General features: G+C 38.8%; 1 protein-coding gene across 1 annotated transcript; it reads right to left on the bottom strand.

The window, feature by feature from the left end:
* Positions 1-1,981: 1,981 nt before the first annotated feature.
* On the bottom strand, positions 1,982-24,495 carry LOC143298170 (uncharacterized). The gene is made up of 18 exons (XM_076610916.1): positions 24,430-24,495; positions 22,575-22,735; positions 19,957-20,058; positions 18,200-19,031; positions 17,676-17,753; positions 16,056-16,879; positions 15,389-15,489; positions 14,754-14,781; positions 13,888-13,927; positions 12,985-13,116; positions 12,036-12,145; positions 10,969-11,136; positions 9,873-9,948; positions 8,669-8,874; positions 7,759-7,867; positions 6,310-6,521; positions 5,272-5,405; positions 1,982-4,908 (listed from the first exon to the last, which is right to left on the bottom strand). Exons 2-18 carry the CDS (start codon positions 22,721-22,723, stop codon positions 4,733-4,735), a joined length of 3,477 nt encoding a protein of 1,158 aa, XP_076467031.1. The 5' UTR covers positions 22,724-22,735; positions 24,430-24,495; the 3' UTR covers positions 1,982-4,732.
* Positions 24,496-24,574: the final 79 nt, after the last annotated feature.

Raw genomic sequence — 24,574 nt, 5'->3', positions numbered from 1 at the left:
GGAAGTTAAAATGCACATCTGCCAATGTAGTATCCATGAGGGTTTGGGTTCGATTCCTGCTCTTGTCCTTTCTCCCAAGTTTCACTGGAAAAACCAAACTGAGTGTCTAGTCATTTGGATGAGGTGATAAACTGAGGTCTTTGTGCAGCATGCATGTGAAGCACTGAAAAAGAACCAACGGCAACAAAAGTTATATTCTGGTAAAATTCTCTCATAGGTACACAAATATATATACATGTACTCATGGTCCGAATAGCACGTTGGGTTATGCTGTTGTCAGGCATCTGCCTAGCAGATGCGGAGAAGTGTAAATGGATTTGTCCGAACATACACCTTGAGAAACTGAAACCTACTGAGCGCTGACATGAACTATGGGATTTATGCACAGACATGCATTAGCAGGTCTGGACAACCATCTGTTGACCTGAGAGATCAGAAAAATCTCCACCCTTAACCACCAGGTGCTGCAACCATAATTTAGGACCATGAGATTGAACAATGTCGGGTGCTATAACCACTCACCTGTTGTCCCTCCTCTTTGGTGTCATGAGAATTGTCGTTGGAGGAGAATGGCAGCAAGGTGCTCACTCTGTTTTTGTGACTTCCAAACTACAGTGATTACTGTTACATTTTTGTGACTAGAAAGATTAAAATGATTTCTGTCATGAGTGTGTGTCTTGCTTATACTGAATCAGAATGGACACTAGCAAACACCATGACTCAGCAACAGTGCTGCAGGGTCTCCTCTAACAGGTAACTTCATGGTGACCTGACATTCATAGCTCCCTGTTGACTGCTGGTGCTGGGACTTTTCCAAATGTGACTGGGGTACAGCTGTGTGCAGTGGATCCAGGATGATAGGTTAAAAAAGGCCCCATAACTTTTTGCAGCCATTAGGGGCAACGAATTCATATTCACTGTGTCTAGGACTTGACATAGAAAGGAGGGGCCCAACCCTCTCCTGCTGTTTTAACCTACACCTGCCAAAGTCAGGTACCCATTCACTCCTGGGTGAGTGTGAGGAAAAGCAGAATAAAGTGCCTTTCCCAAGGACAAAACACAATGCTAAAACCAGGCCTCAATATTGATCACTGGACAAGAAGTAAATGCTTATTTAATTCTGTAACAGCCCCTCCTCAGGATGACAATGCCTCTTAAATGAGACAGGAGGGTAAAACAAAAGAAAATGAAAATACAAACACCATCAAACCAACAAAATTACAAATTGCACAAACAGGCATTCAGAAGTACATCAGAACATGAACAGAAGACAAGAGAGATGGGAAGAAAGTGATAAATAAAACAAAGTGTTCTATCAACAGTGATTACTGTTTTATCATTTTTATTTTGAACCACAATATTTTACATATTTACATCATTCTTACTTTCATGTTATAACATCAGAAAGCAGCCCCCACCCCCCTCCCAACCAACTTCTTGCTCCAAAGAAAAGGCTAAAAATTCCTACAAAATACACACTTGCCTCTTGGTTTTCATCAGTTTTAAACCCTCTGTCTTCCATATTGAAATTTGTCAAGCTGTTTTAAAGCCAGGTATATCATTAAAATTTGGCTTAAATTCTGTTGTGGAACTGAGCAGTATATCTTCCTTCTTCGAATTGTAGTTATAGTAATGATTAAAACATACATACAAAAACAAGTGATCATTAATCTCTCAATCCACTGCTCACGGAAGGAACCGAGAATGAAAAGCTGATAAAATCACCCACATGCACAAACATCCTTAGAAATTTTGACATAATAAATAGCAATGGATACACCATGGGGTGGGGTGATATTGGTGCATCTCAAACACACCACCTTACAACCCCTCTACCCCGAACCAGAAAAAAAAAGTAGATACATTTACATGCCACAAGCTGATACCTTGATAACACACAAAACTGTGACAACTCTAACTCCCCCAGTTAAAAAAAAAAAAAAAAAAAAAAAAAAAGGGGGGGGGGGGGGGGGGGGGGGGGGGGAGGAAGCTGTATTCTACTTAAAAACAAATATTCATGAATGTCTTGGTGATTGATTTTCCTATTTCCTATCAAGCATTAAGCACAAAGCTAATAGCCCACGGGGTGGGAATTTGGGGGAGGGGTGGACAATTACTAAACAACACATGTGCAGGCATTCCTGCTCAGACCCTCCAAAAGTACACAGTATACCATGATCCAAATGCACACAGGTAACAAATAACGAGAAAGAGACACTAGACTTCAATAAGAAATGGATCAGGGTTTCCACAGTTATGACCAAACAAATTCCATATGTTTTTCCAAACCTTTTCAAGACCAGACTGAAAAATGTCCATTCCAAACACAATGCAAAACTCAATGAAAAATGTGTCTGCTATCCCAGTACCGATGTTGAATTTTCATCAAATTTGTTGTTGCTGTTTTTTTTCCTCAAATGACTGCTTTTAATGCATTAAACTTTTTGGTTGGACAGTACAGGCCTTGGGTTTTAATTCAAATACTATGACTTTTCAGACCTGAAAGGCAAGCCATATTGTTTCAAAACTTGACTAGCTCTGGAAATGGTTCTCTAATTTTTCAAGACTTTCCTGACTTCCATGACTATATGAATCCTGCTCAAGCTCAGAGGACACCACTGGACTTTTACACAGATTCTATCAGCACTGCTGATGTGCGAAACAAACATAGGCTCTACAACACAGTACAAAGCATACCAATCAACCCATGGTTCAATGACCTGATATTGACTCTATCACATGAAGATATTCTAAACCAACTGAACACAAACACTCTCTAGTTATACAAAGCACAAATCTTCTGTTCATATGTTAAATATTGACCACATCCAGAAAGTTTAATTACACATGTACAGATATCAGAACAGCAGCATACACTTACAATGACATTCTGAACTCTGTTGGTAGTGAATAATGATAAATGGGGTAGTGAGCAGAAATAACTAACTTTCATCAACAGTAATATATCATCCACAATGTACCATTTATTTATTTATTGGCTTGTTGGTTTAGATTGACTGGGCCACTGAATGAAAAATGCCAGCAAGCATTTGAGGCATCAGACTGAGTGTGCTGGAGATATATAGCCATTCTTTATCACAAGCCTTTTTTTCTCCTTGCTTTAAAAAAAACCCCAAACATTTTTGTTGATGTATGCAGTTATTTTACAACAGATGTTTTTATGTCTGAAACTATATTTTTCATGCATGGAGCAATGATAAATGTGTCACTGGGTATTGTAAGTCCTTGTTTTGAAATACTCCAGAACAGAAATGTAATCAAGTGTGCATTCAATATTCTGAAGACAGAGAACCTAAAATTTGCCTTTTTTCGGTTTGTTTTATATATACTTAATAAATGCTACATGAAGTATTCCCACCACCCATTTTTTTTTTTTTTTTAACCAGAATTTTTAAACTAAAAATAAATATACAAATATATATATATATATATCTTTTACTTGCATATTTTTATATATCTCTCTCTGCCAATGTATATTTGTCAGTGTTCAGTTGTTTAGTTTCCAAGTCTTGTGCAGATACTGGAGGGGTTTTGGGTTAAAATCAGACAAGCTTAACTCCTTTGGCAGCTGAAAGTTTGTGATATGAAATCAGTGCAACAAATGACTGATTGGCTGTAACTACTTTTTTTTGTTGTTGTATCAGTGCAGACTGATGACTGACATCCTGACCAGTAAAGTCAGTCTTATCTCAATGAGGTGACATCCCTTCACAGTCCAGGGCTTAAATATTAAGAGATAAAAATAAAAGGAAAGAAACTCAAAGCTGACAGTGCTGTGAGCCAAAATATGAAGACATTGAGAGAGTGTTTCTCAGATTACCTACCCCATGCTACAGGTGTTTGTACTGTTGTGGCTTGGAAAAAAAGAGAACAACCTCGCTGTGTAGTCTCCAACGGAAACCAAACTTAATATTCACAACTTTATCCTCAAGTGGAAATTATTTGGTGGACACACATCAATTTCATCCTCTAGTTTTCTCATCCTTCCTGCCTGATGTTATGGTGACAGCAGTACTGGTTTTTCCACTCTACCTCCATACCTTTGGTTCATGTCAAGGTGTTCAATGACTGCAGCTTCACCGTCATCACCGGAGAAATTTGATGTCATTTCCACACATTCGCCATAGGAAATGCTCATTCAGATGGATTGTGCGATAAGTCATTAACATTGTCATTTTGCAGGGAGCTTACCCCCTCGACTGTTGAACCATGGTGAAATGAGATCAGTGTGGCTTCAATTTTCACTTCCCTCCCTACTTTTTGTATTATCCTAAATACCCTGAACAGCTGAAGCCTGACAAGTATAGTACTATAATAGGTCCCATCCATGCAAACACCGAAGGTGATTACGTTACACACACAAATACACTTCAGATCGCAGCTATCATCTTATGTTTCCATGGGAGCAACATAATCAACAAATCTGTCACCTTCCATACAAACACACTTCTTGGTTACTTTTACTTAACCTTTCCTTTCAAACATTAACACAACAAATTTCAATACCCACATTTGTGAGAGCTTAATTTATTCACATTTCACCTTCATTTCAACACTACATACCACTGGATACAAGAAAAGATTTAAAAAACCCAACAAAGCACTGGCAGAGAAAGTGGACAGAATTTAAAAAAATATTCATCACAAGAAAAGCTCTACACACAGAGCAGAGACAACACAGGTTCGAACATCAGCAACACATAAGCTGGGGTCAGTACGGCTTGTGCATGGGTGAGCTCCACACCGCAGAGCTGGTGCGCTTGTTGAACCTTGGCCGCTTGGCCTCAAACATCAAATTGAGATCAGGGGGTTCAATGTAGCTGAAGATGGTGTCCAGGTCTGGTGGGTGGTAATCCTGGTTGATCAGCAAGGCCTTCAGGTTGGGACCTACAAACACAACAGATAAACTCATGAAATCAAGTCCTCAGAAGGTGACAGGGGTACTTTCTTTCAATATCAGAACACAAAACATCAACCTAGTCCTTTGAATGTATCAGGGGGTGTTGTGCTGAGTTTGGATGGTTAGAACACTAAGAATGGTAAACAAAGTGAAAAATGGAAAAGTATGTTTTAAACAAACAAAAATGCTGCATTTCTCATCACATGTCTATACCCACTTGTAAGTTTAAATTAGTGGGCAAAGAACCAGAAGAAACACTGTATAATCAAGTAACCCAGAAATCTTATCAAAACAAACGTGAACCACATTTCTCTGACCATAAACATGAACAAACACTGAACTTCACACACCTTGTGCCCAAGCAGGGATTTTCTTCCTGGGGTTCTCGTCGTCATCAGTAGAGTCGTCAGATTTCAGGTCGTGTATATTGTAGTTCTCCGTGGAGCTGTTTTTCTTCTTCTTACGTACTGGGGAGATTGGATACCTGTCAACAAGTGAAAATGGTTTGGAAAATACACACAAACACATCAAAATTTAGAAAGCCCCCCTCCCCCCCAAAAAAAAACACCACATATATGCACCAATGACAATTTAGTAATCTAACAAATATATAAATAACTTTTGCTTTGAAATGTGAAAAAAATAAAACATTATCTAAAATTATAATAAACTGCATGATGTTGCACATACTCAATGATTCAATCATATCTACCACAAAACCGAATTCCTTCTGTTCCATCTAAACCCCATTTTTTTTTTATGCGTGCTTGCATGGAAACAAGAAACAATCACATGTGTGTGCATATATATATATATATATATATATGCTTCTTTCTTCACAAACACAAACAAATAAGTACATAAATGAGTCAAATTCTTAAGTGAGTGTGTAAGTGCAGGCACTCTCTCTGATGTCAGAGGAAGATATATCAAGTCTTGAGGCTGAAAAATGTTTGTGTGATGTGAAACGCAATGGTAGTGAAATCAAAGCTCATGAAAGTGCCCCTTCAACAGTGATTTTGGGAAATGTGCTTTTCTGCTCATGTCACATCAAAGGACATGACTTAAAAAAGGTAGCTGATAACAATTAAGCATGCATGTGTTACCACAAAGATGAGTTTGAGGCTTTTGTTTTTTCAGTTTGAAACTACACCTGTAAGTAGAAATATGAAAAGTGTGTCACTTTCAACCCCTACCCCCACTCATCTGATTTCAGACAACCAAACATATATCTTACAAGGATGCTCTAACAAGTTTCAAAGCAGATCTTTGGTTGTTGGTTTTTTTTTTGCACCAGAAAACCGTATTTTAGGGATCTTAAATCAAAACCAATGTGAAAATACAGCACGAGAATAAAAAAAAAAAAAAAAAAAAAAAAATCCACTCACGATTCTGGGTTAGGCTGTATCTTGGACACAGGTTTAACAGGGGCAGTGGAAGCAGCAGGGGCGGTGGAGGAAGAAGAAGTGAGGGTGAGGGTGGGGTTGATGGTCAGGGTCTGCAGGTTGCGGTTGTGTTGGTGGATTATCTGCTGGAGGCGCGACTCCTCGCGCCGCTTCTCCTCCTCCTGGGCTGCCATCCTTGCCTGGCGCTGCAGCTCCTGTAGCGCAGCAGTCAGTAGTCCTCATGTCAACACTTTTTTTTTAAATTTATTTTTTTTAAATGTCTTGTTTTTTGTTGTTCATTTAAAGAAAATTATTTTTCTATAAATCAAAATAAGTAGCCAATGCAAGGTTAAAATTTTGTTGTCATAACTTAAAAGAAAAGAAAAGAGTATAGTGTTGAAAACTGTTGTAAAATGAAACAACGACAACAACAACGTAAAAACAACCCCCCCCCCCCCCCCCCCCAAAAAAAAAAACAAAAAAAAAAACCCCACCCCCTCCTCCCCAAATGAAAACACCTCTTTTATCTTATTTTACATATGAAAATAAAAATGCAAAGAAAAAGAAGAAGACAAATACATACACTTAATAATCACTGGGGGTGGGGAAGGAAAACAAAGTTGAATGTAAAGATTATATACAATATTTGAATAAAACTACATGCAAGCAAGTCTGCAATGTATACCATCACATTACATACAATGCATACATATAACATACTAATATATATCTCTAATTATAAATCTCATTATCAATATCCATCAATGTAGATGTATCCAAACATACCAATACTTATATACATGTATGCTAACTGTATATACTTTCTTTATTGAAGCATTTTGCATAGATAAAATACCTCATATTTTCCTGAGCATGGATCCTAGCTGTAGATTATGGTTAGAGATGTTTGTAACTTAAAAAACAAAACAAAAAAAACAATCAAAAAACCAAAAAACCCAACAACATTCTAACATACTAAATTAAAAAGACCACCAAGATTTCAAAGTAGAATACAGCAATGTTCTATGATCTGCTAATTGAAACACAGAGTTACAAAACCATTTTGTCTTATAAAGTCATTCGGAAAGAAAACTTGTAGGATCCATATGTACAAAAGATAAATACTTTTCTAGTTGGTATCCATAGCATAATTGTTGTACAAACACTATCATGCATAGGTGGGTTTTGTTCATTTTAAATCAATACAGTTGTTGTCAGATGGCTTATTTTCAGCTTTTCATGTATCCCATATGGGTTCTGAAAAAAAAAGAAAGAAAAAAAAAAGTCAGTTCTCAAGCTGAGTCAGAGTGATTAACCACAGGAGAAATCAAAACCTGTGAAAAGTAACAGACAACTAACCCATTCAGAGTCTACAATGGCACTGATTTTTGTCTTGTTCATTTATTTATATATATTTCAATCCAGTTAAAATGCTTCTATTACTATACTGACCAGTTCTTTGAGTTTCTCCATCTCCTTCTGAATCTTTATTTCTCGTTCTTTCCTTTTCTCCAGCTCTTGACGGGTCCTCTCTGCCCGCTCCTGTGCTGCTAGCCTCTCTCTGTTGTCACACACACACAAACATGGTATTTATACACAGTATTTTCACTGAGTCACACAGAAAAAAACAAACAAACCAACAACAAAAAACATTAACCAATCCGACAAACACACACACAAAATCTAATACAGCAATCCACTACTGTCTGAACAATGCCCCCCACACCACCCCTCCTCCCCACATCTGCTTTCAGTCTGAATGACATGCAGTTTTCTTTCCTGGTTAACATTAATTTTTATGAACTGAGCTATTGTGATGCATATCTTAATGAATGGTCATGTTCTAAAGAGATGTGATTGCACTTTGTGTGTTTAATGTTACGTGTATCCAAATGACATACTTCTGTGAGTATGCAGACTATATAGTTGTATCTTATCATCTAGAGAACCATTCAATAACAACTGCACCATTCTAAGTGGACAGAGAACAATCTTCTTCTTCGTTCATGGGTGGCAACTCCCACGTTCACTTATATGAATACAAGTGGGCTTTTACATGTATGACTGTTTTTACCCCACTATGTAGGCAGCCATACTCCGTTTCTAGGGGTATAAATGCTAGGTATGTTCTTGTTTCCATAACCCATCGAAAACTGACATGGATTACTGGATCTTTAACATGCGTAAGGGTTCAGGCACAAGCAGGTCTGCATGTATGTTGACCTGGGAGATTAGAAAAATCTCCACCCTTTACCCACCCAAGATTTGAACCTGGGACCATCAGACTGAAAGTCCAACGCTTTAACTCAGCCTGTCAGGTAGAGAACAATTCGCTGACTGTTCAAAAAGCCATGCTACTCACTTTTGCTCCTTCTCCTTCTGTCGCTCACGCTCCCTCTCCAGCTCCTGTTGCCAGAGCCTCTCCTGCTCCGCCAACCTCTGGCGCTCTGCCTCTGCCGCACGCTCCTCCTGCCGCCGGCGCTCCTCAGCCTGCCGCCTCATGCGCTCCTGTTCCTCCAGCTCCCTCTTCCGCTGCTGCATATCCTCCTGACGCTTCTGCTCCTCTTGCTGTGCAGGCAGTATAGATGATAATAATTATAATAGTGCACTCATATGGTGCTTTCAAACCTCACAAAGCGCTTTAGCATGTGAAATACAAAGCACACAATGTCAGGGCTTTGGTTTCTAGTCAATCACTGGCGTGGAATGGAGTGCCTTACTTATATAGGAAAACTGACCATGGCCTGATTAGTGTGTTGGGTTTATGTGAAGGTCAGGCCTCTGCTTACTGTTTCTTTTACAGCAGATGTGGTGTAGCATATATGGATCTGTCTGCACGCTTTGATACCTCCTTGAAGCTGAAACTGTTGAGGCTGAAAAAAAATGTTACAAGATTTGTTTTAAAGGATGCAAGTGAGATCTGTGGCGGTCTGAAAAAAGACAGCAAATTCCAGGTTTGTACAGCTGAAGAACTAAAAGCTCTTCTGCTGTGTTCAGCGCGTAACATTTGTTATATCCATATTGGTTAAGTCCAATGCCATGTCAACAGAAAAAAAGAAGAAGCAAAAATCAAAACAAAAAACAACAGAAGTAACATGTTTTGATTTGACAGATTATTTCAGTATGGAACTTTTGTTTTTTGAACAGCTGTAAATGTGTAAACATTTGATAATTTTCCATCATTTGAAAAATCCACATCACCATACAGTATAACAGATATTTAAACCATATTCAACCATAGATTCCTGCAGTGATTCTTGTAGAGAGAATGATTTTTTTTTAACTTGCAGTTTTGCTGAAACTATGAAAGTAAAGATCAAAGTCATATTCATGTGGATATGCAACATAATTATCAAAAAAATGGTTTAATGACATATGGTTTCACACAAACAAAAAAATACATAAATAAGTCAGCAAAATGTTCCACTTTTATAAAATTTCTTTCAAAGTATTTAACGTATGAACTCAGCAGAAACCAAGAACTGGGGAAAAAAAACAAAGAAAAAACTATCTGAAATGAAAAGTTGAAAAAAAAAAAAAAAAAAAAAAAAAAAAAAAATCCACACCTGCTCAATAATCTTCTTCAGCCTCTGAACCTCTTCTTGTCGCCTTCGTTCATCAGCCTCCAGCTGTCTTTTCAATCTGGTAGGGAAAGAAAGAAAACCACATTATTATTAATAATAATAATTTTTCATTTTTATGCAGTACTAAGATTCAAGCAGAAGAAAGCTGTAAGTGCTTTACAAATGCAATACTTAAAATGAATTATTCTAGACTATAAAATGAAGTAGAACCATACCAAAGTGTTCAAAAGTTGCAAAAGCACGATCATTCACATAACAAAACTGAAAAACATTCTTTACAAAACCTACAAAGTAGCCCTATAATGGTTATATACTCTCAATACAACTCGTACACTCCATACACAGAAACCCTAGCAAACAACTGAGATATGAACAACCTCACTTGAAAAGCACAGTTATAATTTACAGATAATTTCACTTAAAAATATTTTTAATACAGGCTTTACCCATATCTGACAAAAAAATGTTGCCAGGGGGCAGTTTAAAAAAAAGAAGTTCACCAATGAAATATGGAGAACAGGGAAACAAATCAGAAATTAGAAAAAAGAAAGAAAAGGACTCTGAAAATCCAAAAGCTTACACACTTACAGTGTGAACTACATACCTCCATGAGTTTATGCTCTATGTGATTCAAATACAGAAATTAACCAACAGTAATCGATGCACAGGACAAAGTCCTTCAGTCAGTTCCTTCTCATTTGGTGATATTTACTGCCCCTGCCCTGTGGAACTCTTTGCTAAATAGATTAAGACACTCCCAGCTTCAAAACCAACCTCAAGACTAAACTTTTCAAAACTGCTTTTTTTTCTTCTTCTTTCTGTGTCTTTCTGTATACAAATATGCTTTATGTACACATATACTGTTGGCTATCTATATCATACTTATGTTTACATAATGATGCATTGTCTTGTTATGGGTTGAAATGTTTCTCAGTTTGACTCACTTTGATGCTTTAACACACTGTAATGTATTCTTACTGGAACTATTGCATTGTAAAGCACTTGAAGCAAAATTTATTTGATCAGGAGCTATGCAAACAAATACCAGAATGTAAAGTTTCCACCAAAGTGCACCCACCTTTGTCTCTGCTTCTCCTGCTCCTCCCTGTACCTGTCTTCCTTCACCCTCTCTGTGGAGTTGAGGCGTTCCTTCAGTTTTTCGGCCAGAGTCTTCTTCAGGGTCTCCTCTTTCTGTTGCCGCATCTCACGCATCTCTGCCACCTTGCGCATCCGCTCCTCCCGCTTCCTGTGCAGGTATAAAGAATAATATTATAGTGATAATAGCGACATACATCTGCTCCTCCTGCTTCCTGCACACCACAGAGACTGTGGTCACTTGTTCAGCTATAAATAATAATAATATACGACATATCTGCCCTTCTTTCTGCTTCCTGTACACCACACAGGCTGTAGTCACTGGTTCAGATATAAATAATAATAATAATTATATACAGTGACACATATCCGCCCTTCCGACTGCCTCCTGTACACCACACAGGCTGAGGTCACTGGTTCAGATAAAAATATCAATAAAAATAATGACATGCATCCACTCCTGCTTCCTGCACACCACACAGGCTGTGGTTAGTGGTTCTGCTATAAATATCAACGATAATTATAATGACACACATCCACCCTTCCTGTTTCCTGCACACAACACAGGCTGTGGTCACTGTTTCAGGTATAAATAATGATAATAATGACACACATCTGTTCCTACCACTTCTTCAACACCACAATGACTCTTTGGGGAGGAAGAAGAATGGATTTACATAGAACCATTTCTATCTAAGAGCTCAGGGCGCTTCACATGAAAGAAAAAACAACATATTACATCCACTCCCCCTAGCCCTCTCATACATGCAAAGTCAGTTAGCAGAATTTTGCCAGGGACAACCCTTTTGTTGCTATGGGTTCTCTCACATGTGCTAAGTGCATGCTGCACATAGGATCTTGGTTTATCTTTTAAATTTTCTCTTCTTGAAAAAAACACACAAAAACCCACCCCTATTGGAGTTGACAGCTGGTGCGAATGTTTACCCCTGACTTTGACCAGGATATATATATATATATTTCTTTCATTAATGTTCATTTGATTGGTTATTTTTGTTGCAATACTTAGGGGCTTTTCTACCACAAGCATACCTCTTTTGCTCCTCTGCCTTATTCTTCTTGATGGTATCCAGCCTGTGCAGTCGTTCCTGGTCTCGTTTCTCCTTTTGCAGCAGTTCCTTCTTCTTCTGTTCCTGCATGTGCTGTAAACAGTCACTGCTGTTATATTTTCTACAACATATATGAATCAAATTTATTGCAAAGCAGGTCAGACTGCTTATTGATTCTCTGGCTGAACTGTCATTTAAACTGTAATGAGTTGTATTTCATAGCTGAAAGCACAGGTTTGAATCACCAATGATGTTATGTATCCTTTCCTGAATTATGGCGTCCATACAGTTTCTGGTTTCACCCTGCATCTTTTGCATTTTATTCACCTTTGCTGAAGGAGGCCCTATGGCAGAATTGGTGAGATGATGGACTTCTGATCTAGTGGTCAGGGTTTGATGACCTGTTTCGACCTGGTGTTATGTACATGTGTCGTTTAAAAAAAGTGCTTGAACAGGTAAAATCCAGCCTTCCTTAAAAATGTTCCTATTGCTTTGGGGAGGGATTTCCAGTAATAAAGGCCAGTACACACCATACAAGAAATTTGTAAATTCACTTAAACTTAATTTTTTTATTTTTTAACCCAAGCATAATGTGCAGAACACTTTAGTTTAATCAAAGCCCACTTCATTATCAATATTTTAGTTTAGTTTTGTAGAAAATGATCAAAATATAGTCAGTTTCAAATTTCAAGCTGTGAAGGCATCTGTCACATACTTAAGATGTACTAATATCAGGACAGACTTAGTACAACATTTTCTTCTTGTCCTGTTTACCTATAACTGTGATGCACTGTGATCTGTTCCACATCAAAATATTGTTTAGACCAAACCTGACTTCGATCAAATTTCAGCCAGTACCAACATTGCAAGACAGAGAAATTAATATACACACAAGAAAGCAGGCTTGCAGGAAGTCAACGATAGAGACTGACCTGGAAGTTGGGTTTTCTGGGAGGCGTGTTTTTCCTCAGGAAGGAGGTGACAACTCCTGACACCAGGTTTGTGGAGCGGGACAGACTGCTCTTCCTCATCTGGTTCAGGAACGAGTGCACTGGTCGCTTCATCTGTGGGGAGAATTCATGATAACAGTGTGTGTTGAGTTTGAATTTGATGAAACGAAACAAAAATTTTTTTTCCAGGGTACTGAGATAAACACAATAACAAGAATGCTTCAACTCCACCCCCAGCCCTGGGGTTACAAAGTTAAGAAAGAAACGCATAAGAAAAAAGAATGAGAATTTTGAGAGATGAAGAGAGGGAGCCAAAGAGAGTGAGGGAGGAGAGGGAGAAAGGTACCAGGAGGAAAGAGACACAGACAGGAAGGGAGTGAAAGGGAGTGGGGAAATAAAGCATATGTACATATATCATGCACCTGTGTAAATGTGCAAGCAGTCGCACCCATCTACACTAGTAGTAATATATGCTAAATCTAAAGTACCTTGTGGACAAATCTTGCAATGGCAGTCAACATATAAAATGTACCATTTTTGAAGTGAAATGTATGTCATATTATATATATATATATTACAGTGTGACATTCCATGTACACTTGTCCAATATACATTTTTAACCATTCTTTAATTCATCACATCTGATGTTTTACAGTTCCGTTTGTCATACATTTAATATACTCATGCAATGAAGAGAAAAAGCAGTTTCATTTTCTTTCAAACGTTATACATATAATTGCATTTCAATGCAAGACTAACCATGGAAAAGTACTGTAGATACCTGAACAGTGTCACACCCCAATTTCTCCCACAGTAGACAAAAACGTTAAGATTACCAACTTTCAACAAAATACAACGTACACAATATCAGTGGTGAGTACTAACCTGTGGATGGTCAGGCTCAATGTCCTCGTAGTCACTGTCACTGCAACAGATCAAATCAACCATGCACATTCAATGTTGTTGTCTGAGTCTTTCTTTTTTTTTACAATAAAAATAAACCTAACTGAATTTTTAAAAATCAAATTGCTATTTTTTAATAACAGTGTTTTAAGTCTACTAACAACATTTTCCAAACAAGACTGCTAAACTTGCATTATGAAAAATCCAGATTTATGTGCTAACAATACAATTGCCCTGATCAAGTTGGAGTCTTAAAAAAAAAAAGAGAAAAAAAAAAAGAAAAAAAAAAAGAGAGGAGCTTTTCAACTCTTGGACAGTACCGGCTACTTCACCTCAATAATTTTACCATCAATACTTCCTTCATTAACACCATAGCTGCTCGGCTTTAGTGAACTGGAATTAGTATGGCATGAATCTGAAATGCAACTGCAAAAACTACTACTTGTGTGTGTGTATTTTTAAGCAGTGTAATACAATTTGCTGAGCAAAAATAATGCAGTCCCAGCAGGAAGAAATCTGAATAAAGAATGGTGAATGGTATCCTGAACTGTAACCTCAGTCTTGTCTTAGACAACAACCTGTCACTGATGAGCATACATATGAGCAGTAGTCAAGGAGTTCAGCAAGACTGAAACTGAGAAGACACCATAATCATTTTGCTGTGTCAAAGTTTAAAAGACTGATTAAAGAAATCTGGGCATGAACAGTATTTGATGACAGAACAAAAAAATTAAGAAATCTGGGCATAAGCAGTATTTGATGACAGAACAAAAATGAGACAGACACAATAAATTCTATTACTTTATTAGGGAAAGTGTAATCAATTACAAAGAACATAAAGCACTTACTTGTCAGCTTCATGAACCTCATCCTCATCTGTAACAACAACAACCAGCAATGCGATGTTACAAACAGCCTCCACTTCAAACTATTCAGCTTCTTGCAACACAAAGAAACATGCATGCACATCACTAGTCCCAGGTTTGGTACTGGGGTGCCCTGCAGTGCTGAAAGCATCACCACCACTCTCCAATAACCAGAGGTCATGGGATAGGTAGTGCCGGACTTTCAGCAATACACATGCACCCAGCTAATCTTGATCAAGGCTGTTTAATATCCACTGTCAGTTACACCCAGTCGTGCCTTCACTTTTAAGCTGTCAGCTGGATAATAAAATTCATTTCACCTCTTTCATTATTAACCCTTCCACCACTGAACATGTTTTATGTACTGTTTTTCTTGCTCCATATAGGTTTAACAATGGTATCATCAACAAGACCTTTAAATATTTTCTGTTATTTCAGAACATATACACCATGATCTGGACTTTTCATTACTTCTACAGTCTTTGTGGATTTGACTGTCAAACACTATGCCAGCATACTAAAGTAAACAATGCTTTCAGAGAAAACAGAACAAACAGCAAAATTAATTCTGAAAGGTCCAAATTGATCTGATGGCTGAAATAGTTAAAGTCACTAACCTTTGTCATGATCTGCTTTTGGAGGAGTCTCAGTGCAAGATCTTTTGGACTCTGAGGTGTCTGCTGCTTCTTCTTCAGCCTTTCGCTTTCGTGTCTTGGTTCTGTAGGGATTAAAAAATTAAAATAAAATAAAACCTAACAGCTTCAAAACAATTCTAAACAGCATGCACCATTAATTACAAAGATGCAAATTACATTCTTTTACATTCGTGATTTAATCACTGGTTTCATTCAAAGATGCATGCAAGAAATTTTAAAAGAATGTCATCACATAGGAAAACATCAGAAAAGTCTACAGATGTGAGGTTTTCACTATAACAAAAAAATATCAAAATTAAGAAAAGAAAAGAAACACACACACACACATAAATATATAAAAGAAGAAAATTACAGGTCTTAATCCCACTAAGCCAAACAAAATTATTAAGGTTTTCACACAACCTAGTAAAAATTGTTAGGAGATTTACTCAGATTTTTTTCCAATGCCATTTTCTTTGGCTGTTACCACAGTTAAGATCATATAATTAAGAATAATTATGTTAACATGTAATAAATGAACTTATATAATAAACGATTGTTTTGAAAAAACAACAAAAAAACCCTCGATAGTAGCATGCACGCTCCCATAAAGAAAAGCATAAACAGGAAGCAACCAGTAGACACTCACCGAGTCATGCGAGGCTCATCCACCTCGTCCTCTTGAGCCTTTACAGCTGTGTCAGTCTCCTTGCTCTTGTTGTGTTCCTGACGCGTTTTGGTGCGAGTACTGCGAGAAGGCCTTTCCTCTTCTTCCTCCTCCTTGTTTGAAGTGACATCTGCTCGGCTGATGACACGAGTCTCACGACGAGAAGCTTCAATTTTTTGTGACGCTGCGCCAACATTGCTTTCCATCAACACATCATTCTGCACTGAAGATGATGACGCCATCTCTAGTCGGTTAAAGCCCGCTGACTTGGAAGATCGACCAATACCAGAATCAGTCCTGGTTGAATATTTTGCAGACAAATGATCTGGTACTTTCTCACTAGACATGTGTTTCCTAACGGCAGTTGGAGACTCGAACACGCTTCCTTCAGTGCCTTCAGTATCCATGGCGTCTTCAGAGCTGCTTGTCTCCTTGGCAGATACAGTTTCCTTGGACTCCATGTTTCTGGCTCTTGTCCGTGTGCGTGTTCTGCCCTCAGTGTTACCAGCCAGGTCATCAGAATGTGAAAGGTCTTCATCAGCTTTTGAAGCTGTGGTTTCCGCCACATTTCTAGCTCTGGTTCGTGTGCGTGTTCTAGCCTCAGCTTCGTTATTAACGTGTGCATTTTCTTTCAGAACTTTGGCTTCAGGAGCCTCATCCTCTGATGAAAACGATTTCTGCTTCTTGCGTTTGGTTCGTGTGGAGGACTGAGATGGTTTGGTTTCTTCATCTGAAGGTGCAGAAAGCGTTTCCTCTGGTTTACTTTCAGTTTCCATAGGAAAGTCGCTGACACTGTCTGATGAATCCTGCGATGCAGAACACAGGCAAAACTAAGTCACATAGTAAAAATTGCTCTAAACTTAAAAAGAAAAGAAAAGTTTAACAAGCAGTGTTGCTTCTAGAATTTCAGAAAATACAAGTCATTTGTATGAGACAAATCACAATAAATCAAGGTCCTGTGTGCAGCACGAACCCACGGCAACAAAAGGCTTATCCCTGGCAAAATTCTTGGAGAAAAATCCACTCATATGTATACAAGTGTATGCTTTCACATGACTGATGTCCGACTGAATGACACAGGAAATGAATAATGAATGCCAAAAGGCAGCTCTCAGTCTGATCTACCCAGGTAGGCAGACTGTTGTGCAAATTATTTGGTTAATCACTTAGAGTTTGGTTTGACCAAAGGTAGGCGCTACATGTATAGTTTGTACTGACAGAAGGAAGGCATTATATAAGTATTAATAATGATAACAATTTGTATTCTTAATGGTACCAGCTTGTGATCTTGGCCATATTCTGGCCGCAACTAGCCATCGTTCCACACATGAACGTTGGATGACCTGGGCTCTGCAGTGCAGAGGGTCTTTTCCTAGTGCGCTGTGGAAGTCATCAATGAATGAACAAACGTAAGGCACCAACTTGAGTCCATAAACTGCATATCATTATCACACACATTCATATTACCTCAGTATCTGTAACATCTTGTGCAGGAGAAGGGAAATGAGAGGGGGTGGGAGAAGTGGGGAGAGGGGTGAGACGCATAATGGGCAAGGGTTGGGGGTGAGGGGGTGGGAAGCAGAGGCAGTAAGTAATTCTTACCGTTGCAGATTTATTACTTTTATTCAACCTCAAGCGCGTTCTGGGAGCTTTTCCTTTTGGTTCTTTCTCTTGAGCCTTCTGTGAACATAGACCACAACAGTGTGCCACTGAAAACAACAGTGATGACAAACCACAAGTGTATCAGGTCACAACCACCACACACAGCATGCTGCTCCACAACTTCAGCAAACTAAGCACCGGATTATCATCCATAATAATTAATGAAAGGATTAATTACCTGAAACTAAGGCAATTATAAAATACTATAAATGGCCACTTGTGTAAAATGACAAAAACATTTTTTGAAAAGAGCAACAATCTCCAAACAAGACATGAAATGATGAATGTATAATAAACAAACAACAAAATAAGTGCCGTAAACAAAAGTGAATATTTCGAGAGGGAAAAGGGATCATGTGAATATAACGTGTTCTACCTTCCCTATCACTGAGGCTCAGTGTGCTAACAATTAAAATCAATATGTGAAGAAAAAAAAAAGGATTACAGAAACTGACAATCATTACCTCTTCTACTGTTGTTGCTTCTGAAGTCATCTCTGTGTCTTCTTTCCTTGATGGAAGCACTGGGGCATCTTGATTGGTCAATGAATCAGACTGCACAGCGCTTCCAGGTTCTTGTGCTCCATGCTTCAGTGCATTGGCAATAGGCCCTGTCATACTCAAACGTCCATGCATTGACCTCATTCTAGGCTTTGACCCTATCACTTTTATCGAAGTGCGTTTCGATTTTCCAAGGAATCTAGAGCTTCTCCGTGACTGTTGTGATGTATCAATAATATCTGAATCATTGTTATCACAAGGGGTGGATGTCGTTTCTGGCTGGCTGGCTGATTCAGTTTCTTTGCTTGCATTTTTAGGCGTTCTTTGGCTGGTTCTTTTGGGTGTTCCCTTACCGACACTTTTGGGTGTTCCCTTACCGGCACTTTTGGGTGTTCCCTTACCGGCACTTTTGGGTGTGACAGGGCTACCCAGGTTCCTCTCTGCCAGCATGCTTTCATAGGCACGGGCTCGCTCACGAACACCGGCTTTATCTTCTTCACTCTTGTTGTCGTCAGAAGAGGATGCAGTTTCTGAGGTTTTCAGTAGCGTCAAGTTGCCTTCTGTTGATTCACTGACACTGGGAAGTGCCACCCTGACTGTTTTGCCAGAGTTCTCCTTTACCTCTGGAGCAGCGCTTTCCTTCTCCTCTGTTTTCTTAGTTGTGGTTCTAGAGCTGCGAGTCACTCTGGATGAAGTTGAAGTAGATGGCTGAACCTTTCTAGACCTGGTGGCACGAACAGGTCGCACTGGTGTTTCTGAGGAGGACCCTGCCGCTTCTTGCCCGTTGTCTGGTGCACTGAAAACCAGTCGATCATTAGTATCAATATACAATTATACACCCTGCTGCTTATTCAATATTGCATGCTGTCTGGCACACTGAAAACCAGTCTATCATAATTATCAACATAAGCCTTGCAGCATCTTGCCTGCAATCTGGCACACTAAAAACCAGTCTATAATTAGTATCAATGTACCCCCTGACACAATGAAAACCAGTCTATCAAAATACCACCTGCTGCTTCTTGCCTGCTGTCTGGCACACTGAAAACCAGTCTATCAATATACCCCCCTGCAGCTTCTTACTTCTTAGTAGTAGAAAGGGGCAGCTTTAGAGCTCCATCCAAAAACATCTTGATACATTAATTCATTCCCACAGCCATCCACTCATGCAATCAAAACATGCAACAATCTCATTCATAGGACGGTGATATCGTACTCTCCTCACCTGAACTCCATCAGCATGCAAGTGCCTGAGTGCAAATGTATTGCGTGTATGTGGGAGTGTGTGGCTGAGCATGAGCATGTGTCTATCTGAGTGTCAGTTGGTGGTGGTGGGGAACAGGACTGAGGAAGTGTGAATTAGAGTGATTTTCCCCCATTCTTATGCAATTATATTTTTAATGAATTACAAGTATTTCAATAATATAAATCCAATCAACCTCTTTTGAACACACAAAAATATAATCTAAATAATGTTCTTTATTGCCCAGGACACAAATAAGCCTTCAGTAGTCTGTAGACTTTATGCTTTTTTCCAAGAACAAAGTTATCAGGAAAGTTGAATGTGATGACTAAACATGCCCTGCTACAAATAACACTGATGCCAAAGGGAAAAGCCACAAAACACAGTGAAGTTCCAGCCAATGTCAGAAACAATGAAGTTCTATCCAGTGTTGAGAACAGTCAGTGCCCTTTGTGACAGAAAGCAAAAGCAAACTGACCTCTCCGTGAGTGTGTCCAACTCCTCAGTCAGTCTTCTTCTGGCCCTTTTCCTTGGCGCTTTCTTCTGTGATGGAGTTTTAGGTAAAAGATTGACTGTAGCCCTGGAAAAATAACAAAAGTTATAGAACTTATAGTTATACACTAACATTCACATGCAACATATAGTATATTTAAGAAGATTAAATACTTGCAACAACATTCAAAGTAAAACAGTATTATTCCTGTTACAGTATCAGTTTTATGCAACAAAGGAGTGATCAAACTGACTAAAATAAGAGAGCTTCTTCAGCATATCAGTGAATCATGTGCATGCACTTTAATTTCTGCTTCCAGTAAAAAAAAAAAAAAAATCCGTCTACAACTAGTAGTAATGGGACCAGCCAATTCAAAATTAAATAACCACAAAATGTTTCCAATGCCTGCATTGACCAATCTGATGTTCACCTGTATAAAAACAACAACAGTATTCACGGATGTGAGAGAGACTGAATCAAAAAAGTGTACTGTGATCGGGGGTGTTGGTGGGGTGGGGGACAGCAATAGACCCTGGTGTGATAGAAATGTGACACCTCACAACGGGGTCTGGGGTTCAAGACCCCATGAAGCCGACAAATATGTTTACAAACCCTAATAATAGTGCAGGAATCACCAATGTTTTAATTTTTATTGTCCTGCAAGAGTCAACACCTTTTCTAAATGGAACATAAACACACAGAAGAAAGACCAGTGTTTCCTATATATTATATGCCTAAAATCTGGTATATAAAACAAAACATTTTCTGCTCAAGATGGAGGTGAATCTTCGGTACTTCGGCTATAGATCTCGTATCTAAATAACATACTGATCCATCACACACACACAGAACCTTGTCAAATGCTGTGGCTTTTTTTTCACATTAAGTGACAAATAGCCCAAGTGGCTAGACAGGGACAAACATCGTGCATGTGTTTGTGAATGTGTGTGTGCCCACACTCGCTTATGTATGTTTATCTGTGTCTGTGTGGGATGGGCCTGTCAATGTTAGTATGTACATGTGAAAACCAGTGTGCGTGTGTGCGTGCGTACGTGTGCGCATTCATGGGACATGGGAACATCGATACACTCCTGGCGAAGGAGTGAATTATTTTTTGTTTGTTGTTTTTAATTCAAAGTGCGTTTGTTGCTTTTAGTTCAAAGCGCGCTAGATTTCATAGAAACGACTCAGAATTGATCCTGAGCTGGATCCAGGTAATGCGTAATGTTTGGCACAAGAGTTGGTTCTCTCAGCACAGAAATATTAGAAATGGGCCTTTCATTATCGGGACAGATAAAAAGAGTGTGGAAGTTTTTTTTTGGTTTTCCAGATTTTATTGTCAAATACATCGTCAGTAGCACTGCAACAGCTGTCGGGCAATCATACATAAGTTTCACCTTTCCCTCTCACCCAATTTCTCTCTGGATTTGCAAAGATCAGGAATCACCTCTATGCTGCAGTCACAGTCTCACACCCAACTGACACACACTTTGAAACGAAAAAACTTATATATGCGTTTCTGCGTAGCTCTCACATCCCAGAGTATCAACACATATCATGAATATCAACCACTGAATTTTCTATATGAAATATGAGGGAGGTTCATGAAGTAGATGAATAGGGAAAAGATACAGGAACAATATGGTCACACCTTAGATCATTCAATAGAGCAATGACGTCAAAGAAGGCAAAATGTGGGCTTATGGTGATGGCTCTCCAGCAGGAAATGTCACCCTTAAAGATAAACAGTGTGATTTTTGTGCTATAATTTATCATGACTTTTAGTTCTACGACAGAAAACTGGTCACTAAAAGCTTCTTTAATCTTGTTAAGCAGCATCTATGCAGAACAAAAGTTTTCAATTGGTTCAAAGAATTGAAGTTTGGGAGATAAAAGCTCAAAGATACTGACTGTTGTAGTCATCTAGCAACTATCGTTACTCCAGACAAGGTGACCCAGGTAAGGTCAATCTTTGAGAAGAATCTGAGAATTATTTGAAATGAAAGAGAACACAATGAACATTTCACAGAGAAGTACCAATGTCATTCTCCATGATCATCTTTGCACTATGAAAAGCCCCAAAATGGTGGCATGTTTCTTTACAAAACCAAGCCATATAGCCACAATACCACTTCAGAACAGAAAGACATTGACCTCAGATTGTACTGTCAACCACTGCTTAACTTTAACGTTTGAGACAAGGTGCAGACAGCCTCTCACAGTGGATCAGGGTCACTTACTCAATTACTGCATGATGGTGAAAAATAGTGTGGTTGGTCACTCATCCCACATATTGCCTGTTTTGACCTCTTGCGATTTGATCATGTTCTCTTTGGTCAAGCAACAACAGACTGGAAGGCACTTCCAGAGTGCTAAAGATGCTTAGGCTTTCTTTGAGGGTGCTATTTTGGGTATACGTGAATTGTGATCAGGTGCCAAGAGAATATGATTTGAGAGTGGGAAATTGTGCGAAAGCTAAGGGAGGATACACTGAAAAGTTGAACTGGTGATTTTTATGTGTACATATGCCCACAGTTGTATTCAAATACTTATTGAGCCTCCCTCTTAGTACACTTACAACATTTACTCAAGATTTTACTTACGTTGAAAATGTGTTCTTGCATTCGGTAAGGATTTCGTCCAGCCATAGAAAGTCTTCATCTATGCTTTCCAAGGCATCAGCAATGGCTGTTTGGATACATGACAGGTCGATCAAGCTGTGCAGCTTCACATCCGGATCCATGTTCTGCATTCTCCGTTTTCACTGTTTTCATTTGAAATAAAATGAAATGAAATACTAAGCAAAATAAACAAATATGAGTAAAAAGGCTTTGCAGAACTGGTGTAGCATATACAGTGTGCATATATATATATATACTGGTGCAGCATATATTGTGTATGGATCAATCAAACCACAAACTTTGACACCTTGAAACTGAAACAGTTTTCAACAACAATCAGCTGAATCACAATGGATGAAGGTAATGAATTTGGAAATAAAGCAGGAAATGAACAAAAAGACATAAACAAAAGTTAAAGACAGATAATCTGCTTTCCCAGCTTCATCTTTCCTCTCCTGTCCATTCAGAGGCATTACCCCAATACCAGGGATCTGGTAACAATGTGAATACTGGGTTCAACTTTTCTTTAGCTATAAATCAAGATCCATCTTTTTTAAGCGGAAAGCAGGGGAGAGATGAATCAGAAATGGAGGATGGGGTAGGAGGTGCATTTTGGTACTTTCTGAATGGTCACAGCAGCAGGGTAAAGTGATCTAATTTTCTAATCCCAACTATTAATTTTTCATTGGTCTAAACCTGACCGATTTACACAGTCACCTTCTTACAGTGCTTAGCAATGCTGATCTATACATGGCAGCAGCTTGGGGAATCCTTGTTCAGTTCGCCAACGAAATAAACCGTTCCATCATTTCAGTTGGTGAATCTAATCCCGACCAGTTCACATGTGATGTGGTCTTTATTTATTTATGTGTGTGTGTGTGTGTGTGTGTGTGTGTGTGTGTGTGTGTTGTTATGATCTGTGACTGTGTTTGTGATAGTGTTTGTCTGTCTGTATCATCCCTATCCCGATTTTTACACCCTGTACTACACACACACATACATTTGCAACAGCAGAGTGGAACCTGCCTGACAATGACATCAAGTCAGATGGCTTCAGTCAAATGGTCCAGAGCCAACACCACTTGTCCCAACTCCTGTGCGGAACCCCCACCCACCCCTTCCCCACTGCAGTCAATTTCAGCTCCAGCAGTGTACATATCCAGATCCAGACAGACTGAAATCTGGTCGGCATAAGATCAGTCTGGTCGGATTTTGATCAGGCTAATCGGATTCAGATCAGGCACATCAATGTTTTTTTTAATGGCTTCTGCAAAAAGGAAAAAAAGAAAAGAAAAAAAAAGGACACAGAAACACGACAGACATTGTATTCAAAGGATGTCTTACAAAAGTCATTGCCTGTGCAAACCAAACTGATATGCTGACAGTCAATAGTAATGCGTTGAGAACCAAAACAAGTGACTGAATCGGTCCGGTTTAGATCAAGCACACCAAAGTTTTTTAACAGCTTCTGCAGAACTAAAAATAGCACATAGAACCATGTAGGCGTTGTATTCAATCATAGTCTTATGAAAGTTACTGTGCGAATCAAATACTGAGGACCATACTGATTGTGCGCATGACAACTGTGCCTTATATACATGACAGACAGTTACATTTTTTGCACAGAAGTAACGAGAAAACAAATTGACTGTCTAATCGTGACTGGAAGATTTTCCGCCATGCCATCAAATGATCGCGACACTGACTATATTGGCTTGGGTTGATTTCAAGAATTGATCGTCCATTCCGATCCCTACTGATATATCAAAACAATATTAGTTTTAGATATACAACGACACACCAAACAAAATCGACAACATATGCATAAAATACACACCGTAGAGAAGTCTCAACTGTACGGGTCTGTTTTTCCCTCCATTCAAATATTGCAGTCAGTTTCAACCAATCACCGAGCATGATCCAAAGGAGGACAGTCAATACAGAGTTGAGCTGTATTTTATCCGTTAACCACATTATCGTAT

Source organism: Babylonia areolata, chromosome 23 (assembly GCF_041734735.1).
Source record: "Babylonia areolata isolate BAREFJ2019XMU chromosome 23, ASM4173473v1, whole genome shotgun sequence".
Classification (NCBI taxonomy): Eukaryota; Metazoa; Mollusca; class Gastropoda; order Neogastropoda; family Buccinidae; genus Babylonia; species Babylonia areolata.
Note: the sequence above shows the minus strand (reverse complement) of the source record. Positions and strands in the feature narration are given on the sequence as shown.

Coding starts and splice junctions, on each gene's coding strand:
- LOC143298170 (XM_076610916.1), bottom strand. CDS start 22,723: ATGCAGAACATGGATCCGGATGTGAAGCTGCACAGCTTGATCGACCTG. Junction 19,032..19,956: donor TTGGACACACTCACGGAGAG/GTCAGTTTGCTT, acceptor ACTGGTTTTCAG/TGCACCAGACAACGGGCAAG. Junction 13,117..13,887: donor TTGAGCCTGACCATCCACAG/GTTAGTACTCAC, acceptor TTCTCCCCACAG/ATGAAGCGACCAGTGCACTC.